Genomic DNA, 17,158 nt, shown 5'->3' with positions numbered 1-17,158 from the left:
CAAACAGGCACAGAATTAAAGAAATAAAGAAATGTGGAAATAGAGAAATAAATAAGAAATAGCCCAAATAAAAATGTCTGAAAATGTAAGAATAAATTCACGAGATTGATGGAACCAAACTTTCTTTCTTATGCATCTGTGCCAAAGTTTGACTTTGGTGGTTGCCTTGGCGATGCAGCTGTGAGCCCTCGGTCCCTATAGAAACCACTCACATCCCTGGGTAACCATGAAGATGATGGAGAAACGGGAGGCATGCACGTCAAAATCATAAGTCCAAAGGAACTGTAAGAAAAACAAAAACAGTACTGAAACGTAAAAAGATAAATAAATAAAACACAGACAACAGATGAAAAAACCACAGAAACATCACGGAACATAAATCATTGATAAAAGGTGATCAATACAGACTGAACCTCATGCAAACTGTCACTCACTGATATCAAAGTGAAAGTGGTGCTTTAATGTGACACTAAAGATTTTCACAAAATTAAGCGAACAAAACAGATAATATTTTTAAAAAACCTGCAGAATATTTTTTCAATTAATCAATGAATTGTTTCATCTTAAAAACGACAAAATCTAACAAGAAAACTAATTTTATCGACTTCAGAATTGTGTTTTTGAAAAACCAAGAGTCCATAAGCCAGAGATGTTTATCTGATTGTCATAAAACAAAGACAAGCAGGAAATCCTCATATTTGAGAAGCTAAAAGCAGCAGTTTTGTTTTTAATTTTTGCCCTAAAACATATGATTATAAACCCCACTAACAGACACCTTATCAACTTCTAAAATTAGGCTTCAAACTTTCCTCCTTGGTGAAGCTCAGTTCAGATGACCTCCGAGGTCTCAGCTGCCTCCTGATCCACTGAGCTCTCCTCCACTCTCCTCTCTTTCCTTTCTCTCCGTTTCTTTTCTGCAGGTTTCTCCGGTTGTTTCCAGTCTATTGGTTATAATCGAAAACTATGATCTGTTTATATCTTTTATTGTTTAGTGGCGAAATAGAATTTGATGTATTGATTCACATCTCATAATTTTGGGTGAGTTTATAAATAAATCTGCCAATTAAAAGCAATTAAATGCATTAATTTACAAATCAAAATTTAACACGAAATAGAATTTAGTTCAAAATAGTGTTTAAGTAATCAATGTATGGTATTTAATATAATTTTTTTAATATTTAATAAGATTTTATAACTGATGTAAAAATGTCAAAAATGACATTATCAAGCTATAATGATGGTATCTTATATATATTTTTAAAACATTGGTACTCAAATATACGAGATACAAAGTGACCGATAAGGATTTACATCATAAATTTGTTAAATTTATATTTTTCTAGTATTAAATGTATTTTTCTGGTGGCCAAAATTATTTTCAATATGGGTGAAATCTGACATATTTTGTCTCACATTGTGTGAAATTCAGGGATATAAACGGTAGTTCCTTTAAAGAAAAAATCTTGAACCCTGTTGGCTGAAAGCTCTGGTAAAAACGAGGAAGTGTATCTTGAGTTTTGGATTATTTTGTCAGTCTTATTTCCAGCGTCACGTGTAAACTTCCAGGGTTGTTTCTTGGCCGTCCGTCCAGTTGGTGTCACAGACTGAAAGCTTCTTACCGGCCGGACCTCTCCGGTGGTGTTGGTGTACTGTCGTGCCAGACCGAAGTCCAGCATGTAGCACTTCCTGTAGGTGGAGGGAAGCCGGCCCATTGCAAAGTTCGACTGCAGGAACAACACAGAAGCACAAAAGGTCAAAGCACAAAAGCCACTTTATAGTTTTACATCTAAGAGGGAAAGATTTTTCATCCATTCAATTTATCTAACAAGTTAAAAATGCCAAACATTTCATGGTTCCAGCTTATTTATTCCAAATAATTGTGAAATTGTCTTTTAAATACTCGTTTTTTATTATATGGAAGGTTTGGACAGTTGATGCAAAAATCGAGAAATTAAATCTTAGTTTGAATCTAGTTTTGTTCTGTGTGTTCTGATAATAAACATTTAGTCGTCCTGCTCCGTTTTCTACTTTTCCTCCACCACATACTCAGTTTTAAAGACTTGCTGTGAGATAAGTCAGAGAGATCCTATCAGGAGAATTTAGCAGACAGTGAAGATACTTTGAGAGTCAATGAATTGAGATTCTGTCCGTCACCATCTTGTTAGTTCGGAGCGGTTTGGAGCAGGAAGTGACCATATTTGGACGAGCTGGGGGAGGAGCCAGCGGTGGATCTGACCGATCTGATCGGAAACCTGACGATACTACGTCCCGCCCACCGATAGCTGTAACCTGACTGCACCACAGGCCTGTCAATCAAACAGACACGCCCCCAAAAACAGGTCTTCTTGAATCTTCTTTTCTAATGAATGAGGGATTATTTTCAGATGGACCTCCAGAAAACTAATAAGAAGGAGTGACTTTAGCTAACAACACCGAGATAACTGATGGACACATTTTATTCACTTTGGATTTGATGAGAGAAGTTGAATGGGAGTCTATGGAGCCGGAGGCTTTTTGGAGCCGACCTCTAGTGGCACTCGCTGGTATTGCAGTTCATGGTACTTCTGCACCGGTCTCATTTTTCAGTGACAGCCAATCAGCGTCTGCCATGTGGGCACATTTTAGATGATGTGATCAACCAATGAAATGCATCATGATTCGCTGAGTTGCACATGGAGGATGCGGAGTGCTTTATGTGATGTGCTGTTAGCCCGCCTTACTCTCTGACCAGTTCAAAAGAAATGTCAGTGAAAAAACGTTCAAGGCTTCAGAAACAGGAGGAGCTTCTTACTTTTGAGGAACCAACAATACTGCTGGTTGGAAAACAGCAGCTGTGGAAGGTTTTGTACAGTGATTCACTGCAAAGTATCAGCACGGACTCAAAGAGGAAGTCCAGCGTAAACATGGGCCTTCATTAGCCTGGAGCGTCCAGAAATGGAGCACTTCAACTGCAGTGTCATCCTAAATGTTCCTCACTGTCGGAGTAGCATGCCCCGCAGTAACTGTTTCTATGTGTGACGCCAAACTAGCGTCAACCTGTGAGGCATTTAGAGGACATCTGTAAATTGTAGTTTCAGAAAATAACCTGGGTTATACTCAGCCTGTAATTAAAAGTGTTTGTAGCTTCAGGTCTGTAAAATGGTTCTGATCCAGAAGTGTCTTCAGCTGCAATACCAGCGAGTGCCACTGGAGGTCGGCTCCAAAAAGCCTCCGGCTCCATAGACTCCCATTCAACTTCTCTCATTAAATTCTCAGTCAATAAACTTTTTTCTGCATATTAGTTTTCTGGAGGTCCATCTGAAAATAATCCCTCATTCATTAGAAAAGAAGATTCAAGAAGACCTGTTTTGGGGGGCGTGTCTGTTTGATTGACAGGCCTGTGGTGCAGTCAGGTTACAGCTATCAGTGGGCGGGACGTAGTATCGTCAGGTTTCCAATCGGATCAGTCAGATCCACCGCTGGCTCCTCCCCCAGCTCGTCCAAATATGGTCACTTCCTGCTCCAAACCGCTCCGAACTAGTAAAGATGGTGACGGACAGAATCTGAACTGGAGGATTCATAACGTTCACAAACTAACGATGACATCACTGATGGTTGATGATTGGTTGTATTCTTCCCTACTAAAGGCACATCGGTCACACACAGTATCACCCAGAACCACAAGGACAAGTCAACCAGTTGGAAAGACAGAGATCTCTCAGCATCGTCTCAGTTCTTAACACAAGAGATTATCAAGGACATTAATATTTGCTGAAATGTCACTGTAATAAATTCTGCTCTTATCTGTTGTGAATCTAAAGGGAACATCACTGTTTTCCTTATTAATAAACCACCAAAACTATAGAAAAAAAGTTATTTAAATTTTTGACAGCCAGGTTGGTGAAAACATACAGGCGGCCAGTAAAAGCTCTGATGTGGTGAACCGGTTTAGAGAAAACGTTCTGTTGGGCAGCGCTACTGAAGGTGAGGCGGAGCCAACAGTCGGCAGGTTTTTATTCCTCGCGCTCACTTTCCCGATCCTCCACACTAATCAGCTTTTGCCCTCCAGCTTTTGTTCCAACTCTGCTCATTAATATGCAAATGTATTCAGCACGGCGCTCCAAAACCCTCCTGATGTCCTCTTCTGTTCTCAACACTATCGGCTCGTTTTGCTGTCGAAAACACAGGAAATGTATCAACTCCTGAGTAATTTGAAAGTTTGTAAAAAAAAGAAGAAGAAAAAAAAAAGCCAATATTGATATTTGAAATTTGTAATAATTTCATAGTCACTATACAAATTTTAAATAATAATGTCTGAGATTTTTGTCACAGAAACACTATTAAGTGTTTGTGTAAACACCATTCTCCTCATGATTTCATAAATTATTAGTCTGTTTTTACAAACAAAATAAATAACCACAGTCACTCTTAGTGTGTGGTTGTCTGGAGCTGAGCGCTTCACAATCCTTCAATCCATTCTCATAATCTGTTTTATACATATTTTATATTATGTTCTATATTGTCTTCTCTGCCATGTCACTTATCTTATATCACATTTTTTTTAAAAAGTGTTGTCCTTTTTATTTATCTGTTTTTTGTGAAGCACCTTGTATTGCAATTTTGCACAAAAGGTGCAATATAAATAAAGTTTACTTGACTTGCACGTGTGGTGTTATTACAGCACCCGTTGGTTTGTGAACGTTATGAATCCTCCAGTTCAGATTCTGTCCGTCACCATCTTTGCTAGTTCGGAGCGGTTTGGAGCAGGAAGTGACCATATTTGGACGAGCTGGGGGAGGAGCCAGCAGTGGATCTGACCGATCTGATTGGAAACCTGACGATACTACGTCCCGCCCACCGATAGCTGTAACCTGACTGCACCACAGGCCTGTCAATCAAACAGACACGCCCCCAAAAACAGGTCTTCTTGAATCTTCTTTTCTAATGAATGAGGGATTATTTTCAGATGGACCTCCAGAAAACTAATAAGAAGGAGTGACTTTAGCTAACAACACCGAGATAACTGATGGACACATTTTATTCACTTTGGATTTGATGACAGAAGTTGAATGGGAGTCTATGGAGCCGGAGGCTTTTTGGAGCCGACCTCTAGTGGCACTCGCTGGTATTGCAGCTGAAGACACTTCTGGATCAGAACCATTTTACAGACCTGAAGCTACGAACACTTTTATATCCAGTCTGTGGTTGAACCAAGATATTTAGTCTGAGAACAAACTAGGTCTTATGGGAAATGGTGTTCTTCTGCATTTGTTGAATTATCTGGGCACAAGAAGAAAACTCCATCCACATACATAAAAAAGATCAAAGATTTTGTAATATCAGCCAACTACTCATCAGTCCATGTGTCAGTTATATTTTTCATTAATACGTGTGCCTAGCGTCGTTTTCCACTCAGAAACACAAAGCACAGAGGAAACCAACAATGTTGCAGGAGCTTGACATTAAAAACGGAGGAGAAAGGAGTCGCTGTCATCGTACCGGTTTGATGTCGCGGTGCAGAAAGCCCACTGAGTGGATGGCTTCGATGGACTCCAGGATCTGCTTCCCGAGTCGTAGGGTGGTGCTCATGGTGAAGGTTCCTCGGGGCTGACTCCTTCGCAGGTCGGCCAGGTTACGACCCTGAGACGACACGGAGACGGCCGCTCAGCAACAACATGGAGAAGAACTACAAACTCATCCAGGGCGCCTTCATCACTGCAGTGGCACTTTGACGTGAGGATTTTAATTAACAGTTTTTCTGAATTGCTAAAACACTGAAGCCCATCATCTGAACCGAACACTCAGCAGCACGAAGCCATTTAGTAAATCACAAACTCTCAAACTATTTCCACCGAGTTAGACACAATTTACAGGTCTCATTGACTCTTTTGCAAAACTCTGAATACATTCTCACTTACTAAAACACATTTTTCACTGTGATGCACTTGTGGTGCATAATAGTGACCACAGGAAGCAAAAGTTGAACACAAGTAAAGCACAAGTAACACAGTTGAAACACAACGAATCAAAACTGATCGCACAAAAAACTTGATTGAAAAAACAATACAGAGTGCAGGTTGTTCATATCAACAATGGAGGAGAGAGGAGGGGTAAGTAGTGGTAGTACTGTATTTACAGATGTTTCAGTCCTGCTGTATTTACAGATGTCTCAGTACTGCTGGATTTACAGATGTTTCAGTCCTGCTGTATTTACAGATGTTTTAGTACTACTGTATTTACAGATGTTTCAGTACTACTGTATTTACAGATGTTTCAGTACTACTGTATTTACAGATGTTTCAGTACTACTGTATTTACAGATGTCTCAGTACGTCTGTATTTACAGATGTTTCAGTACTACTGTATTTACAGATGTTTCAGTACGACTGCATTTACAGATGTTTCAGTCCTGCTGTACTTACAGATGTTTCAGTACTACTGTATCCAATATGAAGGAGACTGGTGGAAAATCTATCTCTGTTTGTACGGTGCTGCATGAATATGCTGAATCGGAGTTTTTTACATTTTTAATATATTTATCAGACATGTTTTCTGGCCCTGAACATTGTGTTTTCTATTTTTTGATGCAGTGTGTAATGAGTCCTCTGTAGTGTCTTCATTCTGTCAGGCTCGCAGTCTGATCTGACAACATAGTTTGGTTTTGAGCGCAGATGAAACTGTTTGGAGGCGAAAGTTCGTATTTGCCAGAAGTATCCGAGGTTTTGTGAATGCAGTTTGAAAAAATGGAGTTTTGCGCTCACAGTTTTGAGAAAAGGATGGAAGGTTCCCAGAAAAGTGTCGTAGCGATTGTATGACTCGGAGATCCTGTTGATCATGTTGCATGTTGGAAATCTAGTCATCAAAGTTCTTCATCTAAAACTGGGATGTGATGATGTTTCAGCATGCATGATAACCACAACATGTAAAAGATGAAATATTGATGTTGTGTTCATTAAACACATTGTGCATCAGTGTGGATCTTTACAGTTCAACAGCGGTGTCACTTCTTTGTGCCACAAACATCAGCTGGTGACATTCTGTTGGTTCCAACTACCTCAGATGAACAGAACATACGAGTTAACGGGTTTTTTTCTGTCATTTTAAGGCATATAAATATGACTTCTTAATGAAGGTCCAATCTCCCATCTGTCTCCACACCTCTACGTTGATGTCATAGAGTCTGTCTCACCTGAAGCTGCATGACCACGTAGTTGAATTTGTCGTTTCTCCCGCAGCCAATGAATTTACAGACGTGGTTTTTACCTGGAAAAGAAAAAGAGAAAAAGATGAAGGTTCTTTCAGAACCAGCTCTGAATGTATGAACCACTAAACTCAGTCAATCAGAAGTACTGTTACTTTGTCAGCATACTACTCAAGGATGCATTTATTTGGATGAAATCATTTCAGAAATCTCTTTTCTTAAATAGATGAATGTCCTTTATTAATAATAATAATAATAATAATAATAATAAATAATAATAATAATAATAATAATAATAATAAATAATAATAATAATAAATAATCAAAAGGACAAAAAGCACAACAGTACAGACAGGATGTGTGTGTGTGTGTGTGTGTGTGTGTGTGTGTGTGTGTGTGTGTGGTTCAGTTCTTCCCAGTGGAAGCTGGTTTGGAGGAGCGTGTTGAAGTGAAATCTTTGCAGACCATTTAACCTCCTGCTCTGTTTTTTGTTTTGTTTTTCTGTTTCTGTGTTAATATGACTTCCTGAGATGAATCTGTAACACATAGTGGAACAAACAAATAAACAACAACGCACAACACTACACACTGACACACTGGCCGTCACGGCGCCCCCTTCTTACCACACACACTTCCCTTTTTTTTGTGTCGGCCTTCTCAAGTGTGAAAACAATTCTCCCTTTACTTGTTTAACTTTATGGCACATTTGATTTATTAGTTTGAAAAAATTATATATCTAATGATTTCACCTTAAGCTCACGAACGTTATGATGTTCTTTTTGGTTTCTTTTGCAGTTTTCTGATGTTATTTGGTTTTTATTGTTCTACTAAACTGTTAACAGACCTTTAGTGGAAAAGAAGCAGTCAGACAACCACGAGTCTGAAAAAGGTGAAGCTCAATACGATGTTGATTTATTTCTTGTTCTACCAGCATGTCGGGGAAGACATGACACAACCTCATCTATAATTATATCACATGAACAATCAGAATCATCAGAATGAATCCTCATACTCCACATGCCTACAAAATATGAATATAATTATTCATAATTAATCTACATATGCCAGTTCAGCATCCATAACAAAGCATTATATAATTGCTTGAGTTTAGATATTTCACTCAGAGTGAGACATCATACAGCTGCAAGATCAAATCTTTGAGTCTGAAAAGTGTGTTGAGGAATGTTAGAGCGCGAGCAGTCGATGCGTCAGCTGATGTCGGTCATCAGCTGGAAGCTCTGCTGTGATCATCACGTGCTGCCCCGACACACACGTATGACACACGCTTCAGTTCAGCTGTGACATAATGCTGTTACGCAATCTTTATCATCGTTTATCTTTAGCATCAAATTCAACACGTGGAAGAGTTGGATTTGTGTTTCTGACCGTGAACTCTACCGTGAGGTCTAAAAACATGAACAGGATCAGATCAGTTGGTCTGGTTGTTGCATTAAAAAGTCACTGAGCAGAGAAAAAGATCAAGAAACTGTGGCTCTACTAGTTCGACCACAAAGCAGCAACAATTCAAACGTAAACCAGAAGTCCTGTGCTGCGTCAGCACACCAATAAAAGTTGTTACTTTAGGGTTAAATAACACACTAAGTGACACAAAACATCACATTTGCTGCTTTCTGCAGAGATGTTCTTTGTGTGAATATTCTTCAGACACAGAAAACATGTGTATAAGAACACATGTATGTACAATGATATATTTTTTCCTCCTCCACTGATTATAGAGCCATGATGATGTCATCAGTTCACAACAAGAGCAAACCTATCGGTTCTGAACGGGTTCATTTTTGTTGGAAATACATAAAACACTCCTAGATTACATTCGGGAACCAGAACCAAACCGGTTCTACATTTGGTTGGGACTTTTATTTTGAACTGGTCACTTCCTGTTCAGTCGGATTTAACTGGAACAAACAGGCATTAATGCACGACTACTCTCACAGTTTGGAGTTCCAGATATTTTTCTGTTCTTTCCGCCTGGTGTGAATGTCTGGGGCTTAAGGGAAGCAGTGTTTTGTAAGGGCAGCAAAAAAAAAACATAAATATTGAATAAAGCATGATATTAGATGATTTTTCAATAAAAGAAGTTGCAGTTTTCCTTCTTCTGAAACAGAAGCCAGCATTTCTGTTCTGGCCTCTCGAAGGTAACATTAACACTTTAGCATGTTAACGTGTTGTAAATGTCTGCGTTAGTGTTGGTATGTAAAAGATATTAAGGTCATAACAACCATTCCTCTCAGTGTGAACATGATGTGGATGTATTCCATTCAAACAAGCTACACTGTCAGTCATTAGTGATGTCATCAACCATCAGTGATGTCATCGTTGGTTTGTGAACGTTATGAATCCTCCAGTTGATGAAGCTACGAACACTTTTATAACCAGTCTGTGGTTTCAACAAACTACTTTAGCTTCTCAAGATGAAACAAAAGGGCTAAATTGGATGTTAAGGGGTTAAATGATGCATAAGTTAGTGATGTTGTGGTAAAGATGCAGAATGTAGATTTAAATGGGTTTAAATGTGTGACAGTGTGTTGAAAGTGTGACAGCGCTCACCCTGCAGCTTCTTCAGTACCGCCACCTCCATCTTCAGCACCTGTTTGGGCTGCTGGGCCGACTCCACCTTCAGCGCCACGTTTTCCCGCGTTAGCAGGTCCAAGGCCTCGTAAATCTCCCCGAACCCGCCTCCGCCAATCTTCTTCAGCTGGAACAAGAACAGGATTTTAGTTATCTTCTTGAATTTATCTGAGAGTAACAAGACTGTCACCACACATCTCTCATTCACTCTTCAAGTTCTTACCCCTTTTTGCTTTGTCTTTTACTCTCCTAAATTAATCACCTTTCCATCAACCTATAGTGTAACAGAAACCTTAATTTGTCCTCCATCATTCTTTCAGTGTGTCTTTCTTTAACTCATTTTCTGCTCCTTATTCTTATGCGTTCCATATTTTTTTCTCTCCTTTCAGTTTTCTACTTTTTTCCTTCATCTCATCTCATCTTTCTTTTTATCTTTAGTTTATGTCGTGTCCGACCTCGGCAGTTCAGCGGAGACAGTAAATTGATCAGTGAAGTGCAAACCGCCTGCAGGCTCAACGCTGCGATCTGATTGGCTGAGACAGGAGCTGCATTATGTAACTTTCTACGTCAGAAACCGAGGGAAGTGCCAACGACCGCAGCAGTGAGGTTTCAGATGGATCGGCTTCATAACTAACAGTCACAGTGTTTTAATTCATACGCAGCCGCAGACTTCAGGTCATTTTAATAAACATCATTGTTACTGATGGTGATGGAGGTGAGAACCGAGTGTTAAAAACTCCCGTTGGTTTGTTCAAACATGCTGAGAAGTCAGAAATTTGAGTCAGCTCATTCTCTTTATATTGTCTATGAAGGACTTTTCTTTGTTTTCTGAATTACATTTTCCACAATAACCCTAAACATCATGTGAATTTCATATTTTAAGCAGCCAATTACGTTGGATTGTTCTCAAATTTACTACAATTTTAGAGATTTGACACGGTGAGACCTCTATGGATGCCCGACCAAACAAGAAGTCTGAAGAGATACTGAAGTTAGCATGTTAACCAGCTGGCTGTCTCGTAATATTACTTTACACCACAAGACGGTACAGTGAGTCACTGTAGTTTTCAATCTGCCATCCTTTATGGATCCAATCGTCATGAATAGAAGTTAGAATACTTTTTCCTCTGATATTAGAAAGGATGGCAGATTGAAAGCTACAGTGACTCACTGTACCGTCTTGTGGTGTAAAGTAATATTACGAGACAGCCAGCTGGAGGTTTTAGCAGAACAAGAGTAAACATCCACTGCTGGAGACACCTCCTGGCAGTTAAAAGGAATAGCTTTTAATGCTAACAGTAGCTTTGTAGCGATGGCTCATTAAGGCCGCTAACAGTATAACGTCAGTGGTGTTCTGACCGTCGGCCATACTGGGACAAATCCTGGTGAGCTGCCGTGTATCCGGAGCCGTGAAGCGTGAAAAACTCCATTCAATGTATTCGGACACTGTTTCGGGGCCTCTCGGCGTGTCTGACATTCAAAGTGTACATTAGACTGCGGCTGCGGCTGCCTGGTCCAACTGAACCATCCAGGGATGAATTTCTGCACACAGCACACCTGTGTGTAACGTTACTGACAGTGGTAATAAGATTAGTTTACTGTTTGTTGATAATTGATATTTCAGATCAGTTATCATAGATGAGGAACTTAATCAGCTATCTGCTAATAAACCGAGTTAAATTTATGAAGCAAACAAACCAGGTGAACAGACCCGGTTTGGACAATTCAAAATGGATTCTTAGCAGCTAATAACAACACAAATTCTCGAGAAAAACATTTTAAATATATGTGTTTTTTTAGGCGGGTGGATTTTTGCTACTTTGCTGAATTGATTACAACTTTTTTTTTTTTATCCACGAGGTTCATACAGTCTAACTTAACAATCATAAGTTGAAGGAAATATGTAAATTCTACCAAACTGCAGGAACTCTTGAAGCCAAAGTTTCACTGAGATCTGATTCTGTGACCTTTACTGATGTTCTTACCATCACTCCTCACATCTTAACATAACCAACACTAAAGATCACAGACTCTGTGACTCATTATCGCCCCCTAATGTACAAAGTGGCATTAAAAAAACAACACTGTAATTAATCATATTGTAAAAAACACTTTTTCTACTACTTCTCTCTCATTAAATATTCAAGAATCTATAAATGTGCAAATATTTTTCACTTCCAAAGTCAAACTGATGAACACAAGTCATCCCATATTTCAATGTAGGTGACTGGAGATTTCAAGTATTCACATCATATTTGTTTAAGTTCAATTTTAGATATAAAACTGGCCTCGAAACTAGTTAAAAATCAGGCTGACAGGTTCACCCCTCAAAATCAGACTGTCAGTGAGCCCAGAGAAACTTTCAGCAGATGAACGTGAAAACAGCCTTCTAGTTTTAAACTCTGCAGCATACATTCCTCTGCACATAATATATATACAGTGCATCCGGAAAGTATTCACAGCGCTTCACTTTTTCCACATTTTGTTATGTTACAGATTTATTCCAAAATGGATTAAGTTCATTATGTCCTCAAAATTCTATACACATATCCCATAATGACAAAGTGAAAATAGTTTGTTTAAAATTTTTGCAAATGTTTTAAAAATAAAGAACGAAAATATCACACGTACATAAGTATTCACAGCCTTTGCTCAATACTTTGTTGAAGCACCTTTGGCAGAAATTACAGCCTCAAGTCTTTTTGAGTATGATGCTATAAGCTTGGCTCCTATTCTTGGGCAGTTTCTCCCATTCTTCTTTGCAGGACCTCTCAAGCTCCATCAGGTTGGATGCGGAGCGTCGGTGCTCAGACATCTTCAGATCTCTCCAGAGATGTTCAATCGGGTTCAAGTCTGGGCTCTGCCTGGGCCTCTCAAAGACATTCACAGAGTTGTCCCGAAGCCACTCCTTTGTTATCTTGGCTGTGTGCTTCGGGTCGTTGTCCTGTTGGAAGATGAACCTTCGCCCCAGTCTGAGGTCCAGAGCGCTCTGGAGAAGGTTTTCATCAAGGATGTCTCTGTACATTGCTGCATTCATCTTTCCCTCCATCCTAACTAGTCTCCCAGTTCCTGCTGCTGAAAAACATCCCCACAGCATGATGCTGCCACCACCATGTTTCACCGTAGAGATGGTGTTGGCCAGGTGATGAGCGGTGCCTGGTTTCCTCCAAACATGACGCTTGACATTCAGGCCAAAGAGTTCAATCTTTGTTTCATCAGACCAGAGAATTTAGTTTCTCATGGTCTGACAGTCCTTCAGGTGCCTTTTGGTAAACTCCAGGTGGGCTGTCATGAGCCTTTTACTGAGGAGTGTCTTCCGTCTGGCCACTCTACCATACAGGCCTGCTTGGTGGAGTGCTGCAGAGATGGTTGTCCTTCTGGAAGGTTCTCCTCTCTTCACAGAGCAACGTTGGAGCTCTGTCAGAGTGACCATCGGGTTCTTGGTCACCTCCCTGACTAAGGCCCTTCTCCCCCGATCGCTCAGTTTGGCCGGGCGGCCGACTCTAGGAAGAGTCCTGGTGGTTCAAACTTCTTCCATTTACGGATGATGGAGGCCACTGTGGTCATTGTGACCTTCAATGCTGCAGAAATGTTTCTGTACCCTTCCCCAGATCTGTGCCTCGATACAATCCTGTCTCGGAGATCTACAGATGATTCTTTGGACTTCATGTCTTGGTTTGTGCTCTGACATGTCCACTGTGGGACCTTATATAGATGGTGTGTGTCTTTCCAAATCATGTCCAATCAACTGAATTTACCAGGTGGACTCCAATCAAGTTGTAGAAACATCTCATGATGATCAGTGGAAACTGGATGCACCTGAGCTCAATTTTGAGTGTAATGGAAAAGGCTGTGAATACTTATGTACATGTGATTCGTTTTTGATTTTTAATAGATTTGCAAAAATTTCAAAAAAATGAATTTCACTTTGTCATTATGGGGTATTGTGTGTAGAATTTTGAGGGAAAAATTAATGTAATCCATTTTGGAATAAGGCTGTAATATAACAAAATGTGGAAAAAGTGAAGCGCTGTGAATACTTTCCGGATGCACACAGATATACATACATATATAAATATATATATACACGTTACTCTGCACAGTGACGCTCAAACGTTCATGGACTGCATAAACTGCACAAAGCGTGAGGGAACCTCCTGACTCACCACTTTCCATCGGTCTTTGACCATGCAGTTTGGCGGCAGGATGTCAGCCTGCTCGGACGTCCCATTCATGTTGGCGTTGTCCTGGAGGCCGGGGACTAGGCACTGCATCTGCCAGCCAGACAGAACACGAGCAGCTCCCAGCTTAAAAGAGCCATTTATCTGTGAGGAGGGTGGAGAAGAGCAGGACGGGAAGTAAGAAAGAAAGGAAGGGAAAAACCAAGACAGAAAAGTCAGCAGGTTGAATACATCGTGTTGGTGCTGGGAGGCTCCCAGTCGAAGCAGCCCTGTGCTGGGACAGTCGCAGCAGTCCAGCATAACAACAGGCACTAGAGATGGCTGGCTGCCATTAGAAGCCATTCGTCAGCTGGATCAGGCTACAGGCCAGTAGGGAGGTTGCGATTGGGGTTGAGGTGGGTAGGGCGGGTGGCGAGGGGGAGGAGAGGGGGGTAGTGATGGTATTTGCAGTAACTGAAGCAAATATCATGTCTGCAGAGGAAGTAGCTGGACGCTCGGAGCTCATCCTGGCTGCAGCTGCAGGTTTGAAGCTGTGACGGCCCAACAACCATCAACCGGAGCGAATCATCGAAGATCAGAAAAAGGCTGTTTCTTGATCAACCATCTGCACTAAGAACCACAACCATGAACGAGTCCAACAGAACCCCACCGGGTCTGATGGGATTCAAACTGACCTGCGCTTACAGTGCATCCTCTTGTGTTTTTTTTTTTAACATTGTGAGGAATAAAACTATTTTTCTTATATGCTGATTGCTGGTTGTTTACGTTGAAACCACTCCCATGTCAAGCCCATGAGCTCAGCTTAGCACAAAGACTGGAAACAGCTACCCTGGCTCTGTCCAAAGGTAAAAATATCCGCCTACATTAACGTTTCAATGTGTGTTTAACTCATATAAATACCAAAGTAATTTTCTTTTTACAAGAGGTGTGTGCCTTACTGTCAGGACCAGTCGACAAGTCACAAAAATGGTTCTGATGCAGAAGTGTCTTCAGCTGCAATACCAGCGAGTGCCACTAGAGGTCGGCTCCAAAAAGCCTCCGGCTCCATAGACTCCCATTCAACTTCTCTCATCAAATCCAAAGTGAATAAAATGTGTCCATCAGTTATCTCGGTGTTGTTAGCTAAAGTCACTCCTTCTTATTAGTTTTCTGGAGGTCCATCTGAAAATAATCCCTCATTCATTAGAAAAGAAGATTCAAGAAGACCTGTTTTTGGGGGCGTGTCTGTTTGATTGACAGGCCTGTGGTGCAGTCAGGTTACAGCTATTGGTGGGCGGGACGTAGCATTGTCAGGTTTCCAATCAGATCGGTCAGATCCACCGCTGGCTCCTCCCCCAGCTCGTCCAAATATGGTCACTTCCTGCTCCAAACCGCTCCGAACTAACAAGATGGTGACGGACAGAATCTGAACTGGAGGATTCATAACGTTCACAAACTAACGGGGGACGAAACTGATGGTTGCCGCTTTTTCCCGACGAAGAAATAGTTAATCACAGAATTCTCTGTAAAATCACAACTTTTTACAGGTGTTTTTTTGTACAGAGCAAACAAACAAAACACGACATATAATTATTGAGCTTTAGGGTTTTTACTTGCTGGCAAATATTTCCCTTCACAACTATTCATACCGGCAGCGATGTAAATTCCTTAAAGTCAAATCCGTCTGCATTAAAGTTCAGTATCTAAACGACAAATTCTCCACAGCGGAAACTGGGGATGTCAAAGTACTTGAAATGTATAATGTGATTGGTTGATGATTTTATTCACAGTGCGAAAGCTCAGAAAAATCAACCTATTTCGGGAAAAAATACGTCGCTATTTCGCCACATCATATCTGCGTTCTGTGTGAAAGTACAACAGTTTGAAAGAATAAACTGACGTGCTTTCAGCTTTTTCCAGTCTTAATGCTAAACTAAGCTCACTGGCTGTAGCTTCACATGTCCTGTATAGACATGAGAGTGGTACCGACCTCATTATATTCACAAAATGTTGAACTATTCTTTCATAAAAATCAAATTACTAATTCTCACAGGGGCTGGGAAGCACAGACCGTGAAGCACTGAAAGCTGCTGTCAAATTTCGGAACATTTTATGAATATTTCCTACAAAGAGGTTTTTCAGTAACAGAAAAAAAAGGTTTTGATATTGTATCAACGGGAGACACCCAGCGCTTCAACTGAAAGCAGGATGAGTACTTGTGGTGTTACCAGAATCATAACAAAAAACTTGATAAGTTATTTGGATCAAAAGACTTATTTCCTCCAAGAAAGCAGCCTGGCAGGTCGGGGACACTCCCAGGTCGAAGTGCTGCTCCCAACAACCTCCGTGAATCAGGCGGTTAGATCGTTTGGGTTAAAGGTGTAGAAACAGCTGATGAGGTCTGAGCTGGAGGAGCTTGTTGGGGACCGAACAGCCTCGGAGTGAAATAAAAAACAACAACAAAGTCTTGGAGACCTCAACACGTTTGGTTTGTTGAGGTCAAAGCTGAGCTTGTTGTGCTGAAACTAAACTTGTACTGAAGTTGTTCAAATTTTCAAGCATTTTTTTGATTTCACCGTTTTCATTGCAAAGACAATTGTTAAACTAGTCTAATTACTGCAGTGGGAAAGGTAATAAAAGACTGAACGAGACAAGCATAAAAACATGTTCATTAACACTAGTAAGTGCAGGATGTTAAATACTGAAACCCAAACACCAGCAGGCCTCCATCGAGCTGAGCAACACTCTTACAGCTGCGGTCTGAACCTGCGTTGGTCGGTGACCGCCCATCGCTTACTGACCGCTGGGTTTTACTCTGATTCAACAGATCTACCACGGATGGTTATCAGCTGTCAGTGGATTTGTGGGGAAAACCTTACAGTAAGTTCACAGTGATGCATGTCAGTCCCCAAATCATGCTGTTCTGCATGCAATGCCACGGGCCGTCATCAGTGCATGCACAGCTTAGGCGGACTGCGGATAACAACGGAGAGTCTCCGCTGCGCTTCCAGTGAGACCAGTTCTGATGGAGGACTGGACGGACTGGGGAGGAGGGGGAGGAGGCTTCTTTGCACCTGCAGTGATACAGCTCTGTTTAACAGCAGCAGCCTCTTCATCATCATCATCATCATCATCATCATCATCATCATCATCATCAGCTGCAAAGCAACCAACGGTTGGGAGTCACTGTAACACTGGAGATGTAGTGAAACCTGCTGCAGGCCTCAAC

At 40.8% G+C, this 17,158-nt stretch overlaps 1 protein-coding gene across 2 annotated transcripts in view; it reads right to left on the bottom strand.

Moving 5' to 3' along the window:
* ttbk1a (tau tubulin kinase 1a) overlaps positions 1-17,158 on the bottom strand; it is a 63,229-nt gene that overhangs the window by 33,511 nt on the left and 12,560 nt on the right. For both annotated transcript variants that reach the window (XM_069167128.1, XM_069167127.1), the window contains exons 2-6: positions 13,936-14,094; positions 9,749-9,896; positions 7,169-7,242; positions 5,479-5,619; positions 1,620-1,724 (exon numbers count right to left, since the gene is read on the bottom strand). In XM_069167128.1, the coding sequence (XP_069023229.1) occupies positions 1,620-1,724; positions 5,479-5,619; positions 7,169-7,242; positions 9,749-9,896; positions 13,936-14,043 (576 nt within the window). In that variant the 5' untranslated portion in view covers positions 14,044-14,094. The remainder of the gene's footprint in view (positions 1-1,619; positions 1,725-5,478; positions 5,620-7,168; positions 7,243-9,748; positions 9,897-13,935; positions 14,095-17,158) is intronic.

Source organism: Embiotoca jacksoni, unplaced genomic scaffold (assembly GCF_022577435.1).
Source record: "Embiotoca jacksoni isolate LCO1_2020_lvr unplaced genomic scaffold, fEmbJac1.0.p SCAF_4, whole genome shotgun sequence".
Taxonomy (NCBI): domain Eukaryota; kingdom Metazoa; phylum Chordata; class Actinopteri; family Embiotocidae; genus Embiotoca; species Embiotoca jacksoni.
This window is presented reverse-complemented; position numbering and strand designations above follow the sequence as displayed.